At 37.7% G+C, this 17,835-nt stretch overlaps 1 protein-coding gene across 6 annotated transcripts in view; it reads left to right on the top strand.

The window, feature by feature from the left end:
• Positions 1-17,835, top strand: part of LOC139978161 (antigen WC1.1-like) — a 43,690-nt gene that overhangs the window by 8,917 nt on the left and 16,938 nt on the right. For 2 of the 6 annotated variants that reach the window (XM_071988072.1, XM_071988071.1), the window contains exons 5-10: positions 272-385; positions 669-782; positions 1,166-1,282; positions 1,786-1,818; positions 3,429-3,571; positions 4,703-6,544. The exons of 1 other annotated variant lie outside the window; for it this stretch is intronic. In XM_071988072.1, the coding sequence (XP_071844173.1) occupies positions 272-385; positions 669-782; positions 1,166-1,282; positions 1,786-1,818; positions 3,429-3,571; positions 4,703-4,816 (635 nt within the window). In that variant the 3' untranslated portion in view covers positions 4,817-6,544. Of the gene's footprint in view, positions 1-271; positions 386-668; positions 783-1,165; positions 1,283-1,785; positions 1,819-3,428; positions 3,572-4,702; positions 6,545-17,835 lie in introns of those variants that run through there. 3 more of the 6 variants (XM_071988068.1, XM_071988074.1, XM_071988070.1) reach the window with 3 other exon arrangements.

Here is a 17,835-nt window from a genome sequence, read left to right as displayed (position 1 = left end):
GGACGATAATTTGCAGTACATATGCGCTCACCTTTTTTGAAGAGGGCTGTAATATTTGCAGTTAGCCAGTCTTGAGGAACTTTACCTGTGTTACATATTTTACGTCCATGATTATGAACTGTCAACAACTCTGTAACAGGACGACATATATACATTTAATTAACTCGGATTGGGGACCTTATGATTGGAAGGCACTGGCGTTAACCACTGCGTTAACCCTTCGTGAATGAAATAAGTTAGGGTTCGTAATTGAATATATATTTTTTTTCAGATGCAAATTTGTGTACAATGGAATCCTGTCTTAATGGCGGCACTTGCATTAATCAGCTTCAACGAACCAGATGTATATGTGATATTGGTTACTTTGGCGACAACTGCGAATATGGCGAGGATTAAGATAACGAAACCCTTTTCGTTGTTGAATCTTGTATCAATAGCCCGTTCCCGCGTTACTCTTGCTAATGTAGCAGCAAAGTGACATATGGGTTCATGTTTTTCTATTCAACCCACAATATCGTGTGAAAACTTGGAATTACTGGCAATTTTTCTCTCTTTTCAGAAACGTTCTCGTGTAAATATCGAAACTTGTTATCATTGTGATACTCGAAACTTTTCCTTCGTGAGAGAAATCAGTTAGTTCGTAATTGAATATGTAATTTATTTTGCAGATGCAAATGTGTGTACATATGGATCCTGTCTTAATGGCGGCACTTGCGTGAATCAGCCTAACGGAACCAAATGTATCTGTGATCTTGGTTACTATGGCGACAACTGCGAATATGGTGAGCAATAAGTTAAAAGAATAGTCCAGGTTAAATTTCTTTCTGATATGTTAAAGAGGAACATAATTTAAGCATTTGGGTGAAATTTGTCCATAATCCATAATGTGAATGTACCATAGGTATTATTATTGTTTGGTTGCTATGGCGACAACTGCGAATATGGTGAGCATTAAACTTTGTGTTGTATAATCGTGTTTGAATAGCTCGTTTCCGCGTTACTGTTACTAATATAGCAAGTAACTAAATGTTGTGTATAGAACCGTATGTGAACCTTGTTTAACTAGTTAATGGAGAAAGGAGCAAACGTGGATTCATTAATTCAGTGCCCAAATATCCTTTGTACATGAAAACAGTGAATCATGGTCCCTCTTATCTTTTTATAGAAAATACGTTGACGTGTAAATTTCGAGTCTGTGATAATGGCGCTACTTGCGTAGATCAGCCAGACGGTATCAAGTGCATTTGTCCCGTTGGTTACCATGGAAATTACTGTGAATACGGTAAGTTCTTCGAGTTATTTTGTGAATACAGACCAGCATGTGTTTCAAATTTTACACGTTACCTAATTTGGCTAAGCGTCGGTAACACAAAAGCTTGAAATCCAGGATATAATATTTATTTACAACACCATCCCCATTTGTTCATTGGCAAATGTGACAATGGCATTTGCCTGATGGCTTTATGTTTATAATATTTCACATCGCATTATTATCATCTTCCCGTACTGCGTCATCCTAGTTAAACGATGCAGTTTAGTCGTATGGCACCATACCACTATGTATTACTATCAACTGTTACAGCGTACATTGCGAGCTTCAGCCTAGTGGAGCTCATATCATGCTATGAATATTCATAAAAATCACGTATATGTTGGTAAATATTCGTGTTAAATTGCAACCTCATTTCAGAATAGGATATTTAGAGAGTTTAGTAACGGAGTATAACCGGCTCAAGTTTTAATACAATTATGTCGATATGATTCAAATATATCTCTCTCTTTCAGCTCCAATTGAAAAGAATTGGGTGAACGTCCTTGGTAAAGAAAACAATTACTTCATGTTTTATTAAATTCAGCAGTTTCTATTAAATGAAAATATCAGTCTCGTTGTTTTTATGTTTGTTTGTTTGCTTCCGTCACCTGAAAAAAAAAGTCTCATGGAGATGCTATATACTCAACAAAAGTTGGGCAAATAGTTTACACCTCACCGGATACGTATGCAAGTATCCAACCAACTTTGGGTTAAGTTTGCACCAAATCAAGTAAAATTACGACAGTTTAATCAATTTATTTGCTAATATAATGATTACGTTGGTCAAATTGTCTGTATTTTACTTTACTTTTCTATACTTTCCTTGTTTGTAAAAATTTTCTCCAAATTTGATTAGACACATACGAACCCAATTTTGGGTAAAATATTTACTCACATTTTTAGAGGCCATGCTACAGTACTTGAAAAATGCGCTTTCATTAATGGCAGTACGCATGCTCTCAGACTTTGCTGATATGGATTTTCAATTCTTCTTCTCTTTTTGGGAGAAATGGAAGGAGAATAATGATAATCTCAAACAAACATTCTCTAGTGTGCAGTGGTCTGAGTGCAAGACTGTGAGTTTTTTTTATAAAGTTGTAAATGCTGTCCTATATGTAGCTAACTGTGCATAACTTACTGTGTTAATTCTACCTAAATAATCTTTGACATCCTATCAGTTCAGTTCACTCATTGTTTTTTTTATTTTCACATCATACATAACAAACACAGTATAGGCCTTTAGGAAAAAGAAGTAGAAGTACAAAAAGCCTATTGTTTTTGAAGAGCATTTGTTTAAGTTAATTTTCACAATGTTTGCACCATTAAGTCATTTAAATATAACACAAACATAACTTCTTTGCTAATATGACAGAGATCGTTGTGAAGAACAAAACAAAAACAAAAACCATGCTCCGTTTGAAGATTTCGTATCTGAGAGCTGTCATTTTGTAAATCTGTGATGTCATAACGACACTATGATCTGAAACTGTTTACCTTCTCATAGTTTCTCTTTTCATGTAGTCAAGGTAAACTGTAAACAGCTTCAACAATGAAACCAATGCCATCACAAGGCCATGTTGAAAATCTAAATTATGTTAGACTCGAAGTTTCCAAAACCCCAGAAAATAAACATTTCAATTAGTGAAGACAATACATGAAAACTTGAAGCTCATTTGGCTAGATGATGTCATAGTTAGATTCGATCAAGTCTTCAACCGCATGTGTGAAGGAACATGAAATATAATATGTGATCACATTAGAACATGTTAACCTTACATCCGTCATATCTCCCAAAAGGAATATTTTGCCAAGCAGTTGTGGGAAGTATTTCATAATAATAATCTCCATCACATAGACCAGTGGTTGAGTTTGTGTCTCCTTTAAGGTGTTACTTCAGAATAATCATTTCCTTTCAAGTTAAACAAAAATCAAAAGTTATGGAGCTGAAATTGGAACGGTGTAGTCTTTTTTTAAAGCTCTATGTACATTTAAGCTTTAAATTGACTTCGATTGTACTATAATTAGGGAGAGCAAGCATCGTTCTCTGTCTACTGGAAATAGAAGCTTTGTTGACTGAGTTCTCTTAATAATGAATGTACGTTTTTTTTTTTAATAGGTATTATCTCAATGGTGTTGTGTTCTGTTCTTATCATTGCTGTGGCATATTTAATGTATGAATTAAAATGGAAGCAAAGAAAGACACCTCCAGCTCCAACGCCTTCAACGATGGATACCTCAGGAGTACATCATTCCTCAGCGGTATGTATTAATAACATGGAAGTATATATATATATATATATATATATATATATATATATATTTATATATATATATATATATATATATATATATATATATATATACATTACATTGAGTACAAATTTGGTATTATACTTAACTAATGACATCGGATAAAACAAAATTACTGATTTTACCTACAAAGCCATTCTTGTTCGCTTACATTACATAATTAACGGAGTAGATGCCTGTTAGTGCTGTATAGTTGCAGAGTATCTGGTTGTGGTAATAACTATAGGCTGTAATACTGGCAAAATCATTCAAGGGATATTGGCGACTGAGATTGATTACTTGATAAAAATGCTAGACATTTTCTGCATCTTTAGGTAAAAACGACATCCTCATATGTATAGCGAAGATACCACATTACTAATTTTGGTGGTATTTGGTAAAAGCATCTGGCAACAACGGCGTGACTGATGTCATCACTGAATTACAGCTGCAAACACTTTTGAAGAACAGTCACCCAGATGATATGACAGGATCCATTAAGATCCATTCCAGGGAAGGAATCGATGAGTTAGCCATTCGAAGTAGCTTCCATTAAATCAATCATACCTTTACTATATAACAAATGAACAATACAAAAGGGATCTCGGACTTTTGGCTAAGACCATGTGTATCATTATGTTCTCTCATCATTTTGTAAATATCAGATTGATCCTATTGATTTACCAAGTACAGGGCCGTAGCCCTGGGTATACCTAAGTAGAACTTCTGGGGGGGGGGGGCAGTTGAGGAACATCGAGGAACATTACGCCATTCCTACAGTACGTGTCTAGAATCTTCTAACTGAAATAGAACGTATACTGTCCAGGCGTTCACACCATCGTAGGCCTACTTTCATTTAGGAAGAGGCTTCCCCTTCCACCCCCACCTTCCCCCTACCACATGCTACGGCCCTGAAGTACAAACAGTTTCGAGCTAGTCTTTGGACATACTCCGCCATTCTGACGTTTTCATAAAGCAATAAACATGTATTTACGCCCAGCCCCTATACCCCACCCTCACGCCCAGCAGCCACACTCTCCTCACATTGTTCAGCTTATTACTCAGCTATATGTTAACCACCTTTCCCCTTTTCTTTTCCAGAAACCGACTAACCAAGTTCGTTATGACGTCGGGTCTGATAATCCTGCAATCTCTGCAGGGGAAGATTCAATTTATGAGATCAAAGATGGGATATATGAGAATAGCGACAATTAGAGGACCGTATGTGCATTGCGATTACCGCAAAATTAAAAATGCAAATATCTTCCATTACTTATAGCAACCAATTCAACGATGATTCGTAGCCATCATCAAGTCAGTTCGTGCACCTTGGTTACACTACGTTTTGAATAAGTAGAAACTTGAAGAAGTTCGTCCAATCAGAACCATGGAATCTCTCAGCTGTCAATTTCCTGTACAAATGTCGAATTTACCCAATGAAATCACGAAAAACTGACATATGGCAATATAATTCGACATTTGTCGATTTCGGAACTAATCGGAACGTTTTCAGCATGGCGTCGCCAAGGGGAGGGGGCATGGGATACACCCTTCCTCCTGGTACCTGACAATGCCATGTCCACAAGAACAACTTAGGCAGGAAGACACACAACACTTTGACTTCTACTGACAAATAATAAACTTACGTCTACATCCAACATTCTTGTGATTTGGAGCTGATTTAGTTTATGGAAACGATGAAAAACAATGAAATTGCGAGGTTCATCTAGATATCTGCATACAGACGCTTTATCTAATAAATCAAAATCAAATTGGCAATAAATATGATACGTAAAACAAAAATCGAAATTTAGACGGATGATGAGGGATATGAAAGTAAAAATAAATAAATCACTGTTCATTTATTCATAGATCGATGTCAGCGTCCAAGAATGAAGCTTCAGCTGTTTGAAAGTTTTTGTAAGGAAATTGTTATGAAAATGATAAATTTCGAGACAAAACGGTCTATAGACTATATTGTCTGGCGAAAATGCCAGCACCCCTATTCGTCGACCCATAATAATGACGCCCCTGGGTGGGCAGTAATTTAAGTACCATATACACAAATCTGCATATTGTCTTTAGGTTACATATAGGATTACCTAAAAATACGTACAGGGACTATTAGAGTGAAAGGTAAGAGGAAGCTTTGCTTGTTGATATCAAATGCAGAAAATGACTCCTTACGTAATAATACAAATACGACACGATACCTGGAATGAGACTACTGATGTTGACCTTATAAAGAGTTGAAAAAGAAAGAGCTGGTTGCGTGGTTAACTTTTATTAAAATTACTTTATATTCTGCCGTGGAGTCATTCAAGTAGTAGTTAGATCCCAGATATTCTCTATACAGTATTTCTTCTCGCCTCGACGGCTTAAGGATAGGTTCAACGAACATCTAATGAGCTCCTTTGGTGGTCAGAAAGGCGCTATTAACCTTCATTGTACTGCGCATAAACATCATCTGCCCACTTTTGTTGACCATTGTGCCACTATTGGTAATGAACCCCAGTGGTTCAGGAGGAAGATTAAAGAGAGTCTCCTAATAAAAGACTTAAATGCTGACCTAAATAGAAATGTAGCGAGCTACGGGTTGGAGCTATTCTAATCCCTATTTACTTTTTATTGCTGGTTGTTCTATTCATCCCTAAGTTAAAAATATTCACTAAAAAAAAAAAAAAAAAATTGTTTTGCTGGTTGTTCTAAGTTTAAAAGTTTCTAAGTTTCTTCCTAGTTTAAAAATCACTCATGCTTATCACTATTGGCGTCCTTGGATGTATATAAGCCCTTGTATTTAATTGATCTTGTACTTTTGCCTGACGATGGAGTGGTGACCACTCCGAAATATAGCAGTATGTCGTTGTTAAAAATATTCGCTTGTTTATCTTTTATATATATATATATATATATATATATATATATATATATATATATATATATATATATATATATATATATATATATATATGTATATATATATATATATATATATATATATATATATATATGCGTTTTAATGTTTCAAGTGTTCATAACTCATAACCACTATGATTTTTTTTAATACACCGATTCCTGCATGGTTAAACTGGTATTAACATAACCTACCTTTAACCATGGATGATTAAATATTTATATTCTGGGTGATTTTTTATCACCACGATGTGACTTTACAGAAACTTCCTTCCAACTACCTCAACAACTTTTTTTTATTCAATGTCTACCACCCCTCCCCTCCCCTCCCCTCCCCCGACCCCCTCTAAATGTTTTATATAGAAAGGATCTAGTTTTGATTCAATAGTGTCTAAACACAAGGATTTATTTTTCTTGAGAAGCAACAGGATGTATGTACAACAATTCCACATTAATTCACTTCCGCATCCAAGAGATTAGAGGGTGGTAATCCGTACACACTGTTGTAAGAAAAGTGCCCTTCACTATGAGTAGAACCTTTTTATGCCATTGTTTTTGCACATTACTAAGACCAGTTCGTCATGCTATGACCGACCATGACTAACGTGAAACAACACCTCGTATATAGTGCGTTATTACTAGTTAGATGGGACCGAGTAATGCTGAGTTCAGACTTGCCAAGTTTGGAAAAGTGCCAGATACTATATTTATTGTTTCCTCAAAAAAAATTTTTTACTTAATGTTATAACAAAATAGGAAGTTATTTGTTAAAAAGTTAAAATAATATGTAATAAAAGTTGCTAATTGTGTATCGTAATCAATATTTGATAACTTTAACAAAAGTTTGTTATACTTTTATAACACCTTTTCATAATCACAAGAATTTCAGTTGATTTTATACATCAAAGTTTGATTGATACTTCCGGGTTGTAGGGTGGGTTACATCAAGGGTGCGATATTGCATGGTTTTGTATGTAAAATGATTCACTTAGCAAGATAGAGAAAGAAATATATGGAATTTGTGGAAGAAACATTAATTGAGTGATATTTACTGAGTCTAATCACCCACCTGTTTTCATGTAGGGTTTCTAAGCTCACCAGCGAGAGGCTAGTGTTGGGTAATTGCAATTAATCAGTGCCGTCGTCATGGGCGGGGGGGGGGATGCCCAATATGCCCAATAGCCCAATATGCTCCGTACCTTCGTCTGATGCCCCCCTCCCCCCCCCTCCGCCTCTGTGTTCCCCTAATGAAATTTGCAATGCCATAAAACAAAGGAGGCAGCAAGATACACAGCTCTTGGTCTTACCTCCAAACTATACCTCCAAACTTACGCAGATGTGGAGCTGATACAATATGTGTGGAAACAAGGGTACCCATGGATGGATTCGCACTCGGCGTGTGGTGACAACTTATATTACCCGCATTCCGTCCCCTCCCTCATGCCCCCCCCCCCACACACAAACACACATACTACCAAACGTCTGCTTATTTGTACTTATTACGTTTTGGTTAATATATTGACATTCTCAACGGTAGCGTGCAAAGGAAGAACTTTCATATTCTCTCTCTTTCATATAACAGTATCATAAAAATGAAATATTATTTGCAAAGTTGCAGGCAAGTAAAATGGACACACAATCAGGGGCGTAGCGAGGAATTTGCCAAGAGAGGGGCGAAGTCTATCTAAGCGTAGAGCCACCAGTTGGCGCGAAGCGTACAAGAAAATTTTAGCCGAAAATGCCTCCCAGATCGCTGGAAATGGCACTTCCCAGGCCTTGTAAGTTGCATCTAAGCAACTTTTATTTTTTAAATGACTAGCGATATCATAAAAAATAAGTTCAAAAAAAGGGGCGGTCGCCCCCTTCGTCCCCACCCCCCCCCCCGCCCCCACGTCTGAACACAATTACAAAGATGGCTTTAAAACTTCAAAGATACATTGTTTGCATAAAAATATCAGTCTTCCGTATGTCGATCGCTCATAGATGAGGGCGTACTGTAGTTATTGTTCTCTTCTCAGTTTTATTCAAACCATGCATATGGTTCATTGACAAAATAAAACATACATGTCCACGTATATTTAAATAGGCGATAAAACGTCTGTGTATTTGTTTCTTAGACTTTGTTATGCAGTGTCTACGTGAAGTAAAATTTCTAAGCTGGAAATTGCTCTTTGAATGTCAGGAGCGGGAGAAGAGGATAACATTTGCGAGGGTGGACGAACTTCGAATGGGCAGTGTAACGTGCAGTTACTTTGACTTGGGGAGGTGGGGGGGGGGAGACTACAAAAATAACCTCATGAAGCCTGTAAAATAAATAATAAATTACTATAGACTTAACCATACAGTCTTTTTTAATCCCGATATATATTTATATACAGCTGACGTAGTACTGACAAAGTATCGATGGGAAAATAATACAATAACGCCCCCTTCCTGACACTACCGAAGTGAACCGTATCAAAACATGACGTTAATTGTTGACATAACTGATGCAAACAGATCTCGTTGTTTGTCCAGTACTCGCTATAGAGACCAAAGATCGTCAGAAACTGCAGGTTTGATTACTGATAGAAAGGACAAACAACTAGACGTACCAGTGTCCAAAGTTAAGCTTTAGATTTATACAAGAAATGCATACAGTTAATTTCTATATGTACTGTATAAACAAATCTACAGAAACCACGAGCTATTATTTCCCTCTCTCAGCCCCCCCCCCCACCACCAACCTCTCTCTCTCCACCGCCCTCCACATCTCTCTCCTGCATAATTCAGGAATCATTAATTCAGACATAGTGAAAATATATATTTGAAAATATTTACAGTTTTCGATTATGCAAATTAACCAAAACTTAGATCAGCATTGCATTCAAAAACAGTTATTAAATTACCCAAAAATCGTTTTTTAAATGGAATTTTATTTGATATTCGGGACAGACAGACACAGAGAGGTGGTACACGGAAGACTTCGTAAATTATGTGATCCCTATGGGGCTACGCCGAATGCACACTTAACCGTTTCATACACCTGGGGGTGGCTCCGAGTCCACTTAGTTTGCCCCTTAGTGGAGAAACATTTTCTCTCCACAAGCCTGGTCCCAAAAGTTAGTAATCGGCTTATTACCTTACACAAAAAAATAATATTTATAAGCAAGAGTAGGTCAAAATTTCTTATTCTTTGATCCCCTCCCGCTCTAATCCCCCCCCCCCCCCTCTCTCCGATATCATATTTGTGGAAATATTGCAAAATGGGTTAAATTAAACTTTTCCATCAACTTTCCCCTGTACTTTGAGTCTCTTTTTCAATTGGCCCCTCCACCTGTTACTGATCATTTGCTATGTCGAGTCCTGTGCTGTACGCATTTGCGAACGATTAAAAAAGTGCGGGGTTATGCCTGGGCATTGGATGTAGTACCTATGGGGCCTATGACGTCATATAGTCAATTATCAAATGTTAAATAGCCAAAAACAACCTTCCCAGCAGGCCAGCAATCACAAAACGTCATCAGAACATTTTGAAAAGACCCTCTAAAAATGTTTTTGTAACGTTAAATGTGGTGTTATAAAAACGTCGGCATAACGTTTTTATGAGATATTAAGGTTATATTAATGTTATATTAATGTTAATACAATATTAACGAAAAAATGTTTTGAAATAAAAGCCTGAAAACGTTTTCGTGACATATTTATTACACCACAAACAACGTTATCAAGACAAATGACGAAACGTTTAAATAACGTTTTAAAAACTTTTTTTGTGTTTGTTTGGTTTTGACCATTACGGGCATACCAAAGGGGCAAAAACCCTTAATACCATGCTACATATCAGACTGCAAGTTTACGAGGCATGAATTAACGTAAAATTAATGAAGGTCACATTATCAAATGAAATCAAAGGTCAAACGTGACCAAATTTGAACGAAGAGTGTGTCGTTTAATCCCCCTTTTCCCTATGACCCGATGGGCTTCACGCTTGGTAGGTATGTGCCTGCCTTGGGCATTGGATGTAGTAGTTCCGTGACCTATGATGTCATATGGTCAGAGGCCAATCGTCAAATAATATATAAACAAATCAGCATTTTTAGCATGACGGTCCTACTAAAATGGCCGTAACTTTCAAAAGCGTGCAGGATAGGCCTAAACAGATGGAAAGTTTATAGTGCGTTAATGAAGATATCACGCAAACGTTCACGAGGTTACTGTAGGTCAGAGTTAAAACTTGGACAAACATGCGTGAAAAAGTGTCATCTTGGACTCCTACCAAACCGTAATCCCGATGGATTCAAACTTGTTGGGTATATGTCTGCGCGTGGGATGTAAGACCTATGACGTCATAAGGTTAGATGTCAGCTTATGTCAAATAATCAAAAACAGCATGTTCACCATTACTCGCATATCAAAATGCCGGATTCCCTGAAACCCATGCATGTAGGGTTTCCCTTTCCTTGACTTTTTCAAAAGTATTGGAGATTTCAAGGACACTTAACCCGACCGGGCATTTTTTCCTTATCAGATATACGGTCCGGTTCGACACATCTTACACAGGGGACAAATCATACTGCTATACCTACACGAGCGTACATTTACGGGGGCTTGGAGGATGTAGCACATTTCACAGATTTGGATAAAATTAGGCTAACAAATAGCTAGAGCCCTCTGGTCGCCATCAGGACTCTGAGATACAGTCCATTGAATTGTAAATCCTCTTTCTGACATGTATTTTTGTTTTGCTTCCTAAACATGCTGCAACTTCCAGGGACTTCGCTCCTACCCCTGCACTCTCAGCCAGGGACGTAGCTAAGGCCTGATGATGGGGGGCAGGGGGGGGGGTGAAGTGGCTGAAAATCCAACTGGATAGGTTTTGAAGCCAGAAAATTACGACTGCTGCCTTGTATCCCCCCCCCCCCATACCCGCGATACTCGTCAACGATACGGTAAGTGTCTGTCAGACACCCCATCTTTCGCGACTGCACTTTTGTTCCGAACTTTTCTTCGATCACAAACTTATTAGCCCCCCACCCCCGACAAAATATTTTTGTGAAAATTCGGGCAATATGCTGATAACTTTTCGGGCACCTTCTGAAAGCAAGATATTTTGCAATGTGTTTTTCAATGGTTAAACTTATATTATTATTATTATTATTATTACCATTAATATTGTAACGACTTCCCCAATAATTATAACCAATATGGAAGGGTAATAACATGGAAAATGATTGTATGTTATTGACATGCGATGTAAAAACCGATGCATACCTATATGATATGCACATTAACATGTAGCACGCGCGCGAAGCGCGTAAAAAAAGTTGGTTATATTTTTCGGGCAAGTCGTTACAGCCCCCCCCCCCCCTCCTCCAATCAAATTGGGCTCCTACGCCTATGACGGTAGTTCTATTAGGCATTTTATTGGAGTATTCAAAATCATACGAAGTTTTGTATGGAGTATAAGAATCGCGAGATAAAATTTCTCAAAGTGTGTAGTTGTGATTAAAAAACCAAATTGCCGGTTTTGTTGGTTTACATTTCGAACCGTTGTTCGGGCTCGCTATACTTGCTACTCAAAAAAGTCGGTCTCGAAATCGCTAAACCCCCTCCACCTTAGAAAAATGGTGGACTCTGCACGCCCATGACTACTACACCAGAGTTGTTACCAGCCTTTTCTCTACTATTCTACGATCCGGGTAATAGTGGTGCACGGTTTTAGTCTGGGAGCCACACCAGCCAGTGTGGATAAGGCGCATGATAAAACGCCATTAAACTGTACGGTAGCAGTCACATGAACACGTAAATATATATATATATTTTACTGTCGTAACAGAATACAAATATATTAGGATACCAATGGTCTTACTGATATTTGTATTGTATTTGTATTTTTTAGATCCTCCTGGAAGCAGAAACTCGCGAAGAAGCCTCATTGGCTTATCAAAGCCGCAAGCTGACCGAAGTCAGTCTCTTACATTCATATTTAACGTCCATGATTATGAATTGTCAATTGTCAACAACTCTGTTCTGGACCACATACATTAATCTTGGAGTGACTCGATCCGGGGACCTTATGATTGGAAGGCACCGGCATTAACCACTGAGCTAACACTCCATATGGTACTCGAAATATGGAACTCGATATGGTACTCGAGAGTGTGGTTTCAATGATGATACATGAATTATCTTACTGTGAATGTGACCAGTAGGTAATTGTAGGGTATAGCCAGGACGAACAACATACTTCAATCTAAGTAGTACAGCAAAAAATGTTGCTTCTGTCGCAAAGAGGGTACTGCAAAAGTCTAGCGTATAGTTCTCCTTTAAGTCAATGGAGATTTGGTCGAGACTTTTGATTCATATCTACGAATGCCCTTAAGCAAATTTCCAATTGCCAATAGCCTCTCGTATTCTAATGAGGCGCAACACATATGCTATCTAATAGGCTGTTCGGTGGGAGATACGGTAGATTATAATAGTTTCCCCTCTTGCGATATCGTGTTTACAAGGTATTCACAATTTGACTCCAAATGACCTTTGACCTCCACCTACACCAAATATGAGATCGGTCCAATATTCCCTTCTTGAAATATCGTTTTAAACAAGGGGTCACACACAAACACACACTCACATCGAAACTCGAAGTCCAAACACAGCTGCAGTCTCTCGACCAATAGTATAAAACTTGTTTCCATAAAGTTTTATGTTCACTGTGCACCCTGAATCAAGAAGAACGGCTGGGCTAACGAAACACGATTCGCACAAATATGAATTTGGACAAACAAGTACATAGTACCGTCTGCAGTTTGGCATCGCACATTGTACTGGTTTTCTTATCATATCAGTTACATATAATAAACGGCAGTCAAACCGGTGGTAAGTTTTCGTACCAACTAACTAACTAACTATATATATAAATATAAATTATGGAAATTTTGATTTTTACAACCAAACCTCTTCTCAGAGTTTTATGCTTACTAGCAATCGTCAGAAGGTGTACTATAAAAGGCTATCTCTCTTTCATCTTAGTTTTGACTTTATTTTGGGGATGTTTTGGTTGATGTCTGCAGCTTGCGAGGATTTCAACGGTTTTGTTCAATAGATTAGGGCTAGAATAATCTATTATCGTTAGTTTCTCGCCCTGGCATAAATGTCAAGAACCTGAGCTGTTGATCTATATTTTTTATCTCCTGACAATGGACCAGGAGATATATTACTTTCTTTTAGAGACCAAACATGTTTTGAAAGCTCAGTTTCTCCGTGATATTTCTTCAAGTTGAACGACTTGTTGTGATTATTAAACCTTGTTTTGAACTGCCCATACCAATATAAATAGACTAAGAATCTCCAGCAGTCATTTCGGGTACACGTTGTCAGTCCGACACGTTTTCAGTCCGAAAATAAAATGCACGTTTTCAGTACGAAAATAAAGTACACGTTTTTTGTAAAAAAAACGAGTTTTCAGTCCGACACGTTCTCAGTCCGAAAATAAAATCCAAGTTCTCAGTCGTTTATTGGTGATATTATGGGGTGTTACTAAAACGAATGACAATTGCGTTACACATACCGAATGACAATATGTTGTACACACTAAAAAATTACGTTGACTAAAACGAATGACAGTAATGACAGCACAGACATTTGCTTCAACCGGGTATCACAGTTCAGACTTCGCCGTGGTATCTAGATCTAGTAAAGTACGGACAAGATAAAAACGCACCTTATAGTAAGCGAAATTGTAAGTTTGATTTTAAAAAGTAAATTTAACGTCATTTTTCCGATATTAATTGTTAGAAACTAAAAATACTATAATATTGAAACGGCTTCAGTTATCTTTCTATATAAATCTACAGAGGTGAAAAGCACAGCACTCAAGCGCATTCTCACACAAAAACTTTCCCTGTGGTTTCTATCCGTAAATTACACCAAAACCCTGCAACCACGTGCGATTTTCCTCAAATCATTTTTGCGCAGAAAACCAATAACTGCATTTACTCCACTCCGTTAATCATTCTATCTCCCCTCAACCAACTCCCTGCCTCAACACTGTCCTTCGTTGTCATTCGTTGTCATTCGCTGCCATTCGCAAATGATAATTAACCCTGTACAAAGTCAATTGTCATTCGGTCATACGCTGTCATTCGTTTTAGTTTGTCCCATATTATGGCATTAAAACTGCTTTCATTCCCCAACTGAAAACGTGTATTTCATTTTCGGACTGAAAACGTGTATTTTATTTTCGGACTGAAAACTTGTCGGACTGAAAATTTGTCGGACTGAGGGGTGTACCCCTTCATTTCAGCTTTGTATATATATTATGGAGGGGTCAAGCACTCTCCTACTAGGGGGCAGGTCTCTCGCATTCTGCAGTTGCATCCATGCTTGGGTGAATTTTTAACGACCTTTGATAGAACTTTTTTATTGTGGTTGTAAATAATAGTCTTAGCGTTTCTCGTGCAGCTGTAGCTTAATTTGAGAGTATTTTTGTTGAATATTTGATGGAGCCTGTGTTCGGGGGAAAGTGCTTGGCCACTAACTTCAAAAAAGTTTTTACAATGTTTTTGGTTCCTTGCTTTAGCAAAAGGAACCTATGCAGTCAGGTTGGCGTGTGTGTGTGTGTGTGTGTATGTGTGTATGTATGTATGTATGTGTGTGTGTGTGTGACACTTGCTTGGGTACGCTCTATCTCAATAAGGGAATGTTGGATTGAGGCCAAACTTGGACTATAGATCCGCCATATGGAGAAGGTGTGCCCTATTGTTTCTGGTGCCCACAAAGGTCACCAAAGGTCAGTTATGGTCCAAAAACCGAAAATATTAAAACTGCAATAACTCCCAGTGCCAATGTGCGACAAGATTGATATTTTGGGACAAGTTGTGAACTGGTTAGGGGAGCATTTTCAAACTTAACGGTCATGTGATCCGAGGTCACCAAAGGTCAATTAATGATAAAAAACTAGTATTTTTGCGATAACTTGAGAACGAAATGTCCGTTAGGGTTGGGAGTTGCTTCAATGTTATCCAATTGTCGACCCGCATCTGGGTGACCCTTGACCTCAATTTGACCTCTGGTGACCTTTACATGTTTTGGGGGATTTTTACAGTTTTGATGCTATTTTCAGATGTCAAAGGTACCTTCTGATCATAAATGTGACCCCGTGTGACCTTTATGTGCAAAGTTATATGGGGTCAAAGTTTTTCGGTCAGAGTTAGGATGGTTGTACAGACTTGTCGTTTTGTTTTTTGGAATCAGGAGATTAAACTACATCTGAAACCAAGGTCAAAAGGTCAAAGGTCACATTAGAAAAAATGTGCTTATTTTGGGAGGAAACGAGCAAACAAGAAAATGTTTGGTTTTGATGCTAGATTTGGATATCAAAGGTACCTTCCGATCAAAAATGTCAATTGGTTGACACCCGTGTGACCTTTGTGTGCGAAGTTATACGAGGTCAAAGTTAAGTTTCAGACATTTAATGCAACAACTCCCAGTTCCAAGGTGTGACATGGTTGATATTTTCGGACAAGTTGCAAATGGTATAGAGGAATATTTTCAAACTTAACGGTCATGTGATCCGAGGTCACCAAAGGTCAATTAATGTTAAAAAACTAGTATTTTGGGGGTAGCAAATGGGCAAAGAAAAAATGTTTGAATTTGTATAGTTTGATGCTCTAATTTAGGTCTCATCAATCAAAAATGTCAATAAGTTGACCCAAGGTGACCTTTGTATGTTAAGTTATGTGAGGTCAAAGTTTATTTTCAGACATTTAGTGTAATAACTCCCAGTACCAAGGTGTTACCCAGTTGATATTTTGAGACAAGTTGCAAATGGTATAGGGGAATATTTGCAAACTTAACGGTCATGTGATCCGAGGTCACCAAAGGTCAATTAATGATAAAAAACTAGTATTTTTGCGATAACTTGAAAACAAATTGTCTGTTAGGGTTGGGAGTTGCTTCAATGTAATCCAATTGTCGACCCGCATCTGGGTGACCCTTGACCTTAATTTGACCTCTGGTGACCTTTTCGTGTTTTATGGATTTTTACAGTTTCAATGCTATTTTCAGCTGTTAAAGGTACCTTCTGATCATAAATGTCAATGGGTCGACCCCAGTGTGACCTTCGTGTGCGAAGTTATATGAGGTCAAAGTTAATTTTCAGACATTTAATGCAATAACTCCCAGTTCCAAGGTGTGACAAGGTTGATATTTTTGGAGTAGTTGCAAATGGTATAAGGGAATATTTTCAAACTTAACGGTCATGTGATACAAGGTCACCAAAGGTCAATTTATGATAAAAACCTGGTATTTTTGCGATAACTTGAGAACAAATTGTCCGTTAGGGTTAGGAGTTGCTTCAATGTAATCCAATTGTCGACCTGCATCTGGGTGACCCTTGACCTCAATTTGACCTCTGGTGACCTTTTCGTGTTTTGTGGATTTTAACAGTTTTGATGCTATTTTCAGATGTTAAAGGTACCTTCTGATCATAAATGTCAATGGGTTGACCCCCGTGTGACCTTCGTGTGTGAAGTTATATGAGGTCAAAGTTAATTTTCAGACATTTAATGCAATAACTCCCAGTTCCAAGGTGTGACAAGCTTGATATTTTTGGAGTAGTTGCAAATGGTATAGGGGAATATTTTCCAACATAACGGTCATGTGATACAAGGTCACCAAAGGTCAATTAATGTTAAAAAAACTAGTATTTTTGCGATAACTTGAAAACAAATTGTCTGTTAGGGTTGGGAGTTGCTTCAATGTAATCCATTTGTCGACCCGCATCTGGGTGACCCCTTGACCTTAATTTGACCTCTGGTGACCTTTTCGTGTTTTGTGGATTTTTACAGTTTCGATGCTATTTTTAGATGTTAAAGGTACCTTCTGATCATAAATGTCAATGGGTTGACCCCCGTGTGACCTTCGTGTGCGAAGTTATATGAGGTCAAAGTTAATTTTCAGACATTTAATGCAATAACTCCCAGTGCCAAGGTGTGACAAGGTTGATTTTTTTGGACAAGTTGCAAATGGTATAGGGGAATATTTTCAAACTTAATGGTCATGTGATCCAACTTCACCAAAGGTCAGCTAATGTTAAAAAAGTAGTATTTTGGGGGGAGAAAATGGGCAAAGAAAAAATGTTTGAATTTTTACAGTCATGCTCTATTTAGGTCTCACCGATCAAAAATGTCAAATGGTTGACCTCCGGGTGACCTTTGTGTGTGAAGTTATGTATACAAGTTCAAAGTTAATTTTTTGACATTTAATGCAATTAAATCTCAATGCCAAGGTGTGACATGGTTGATATTTTGGGACAAGTTGTGAATGGGGTGGTGGAA

The sequence above is a fragment of the Apostichopus japonicus genome, chromosome 13, assembly GCF_037975245.1.
Source record: "Apostichopus japonicus isolate 1M-3 chromosome 13, ASM3797524v1, whole genome shotgun sequence".
NCBI classification, from domain to species: domain Eukaryota; kingdom Metazoa; phylum Echinodermata; class Holothuroidea; order Aspidochirotida; family Stichopodidae; genus Apostichopus; species Apostichopus japonicus.
The sequence above is the reverse complement of the archived record's forward strand: the minus strand, read 5'-3'. Positions and strand labels throughout refer to the sequence as shown.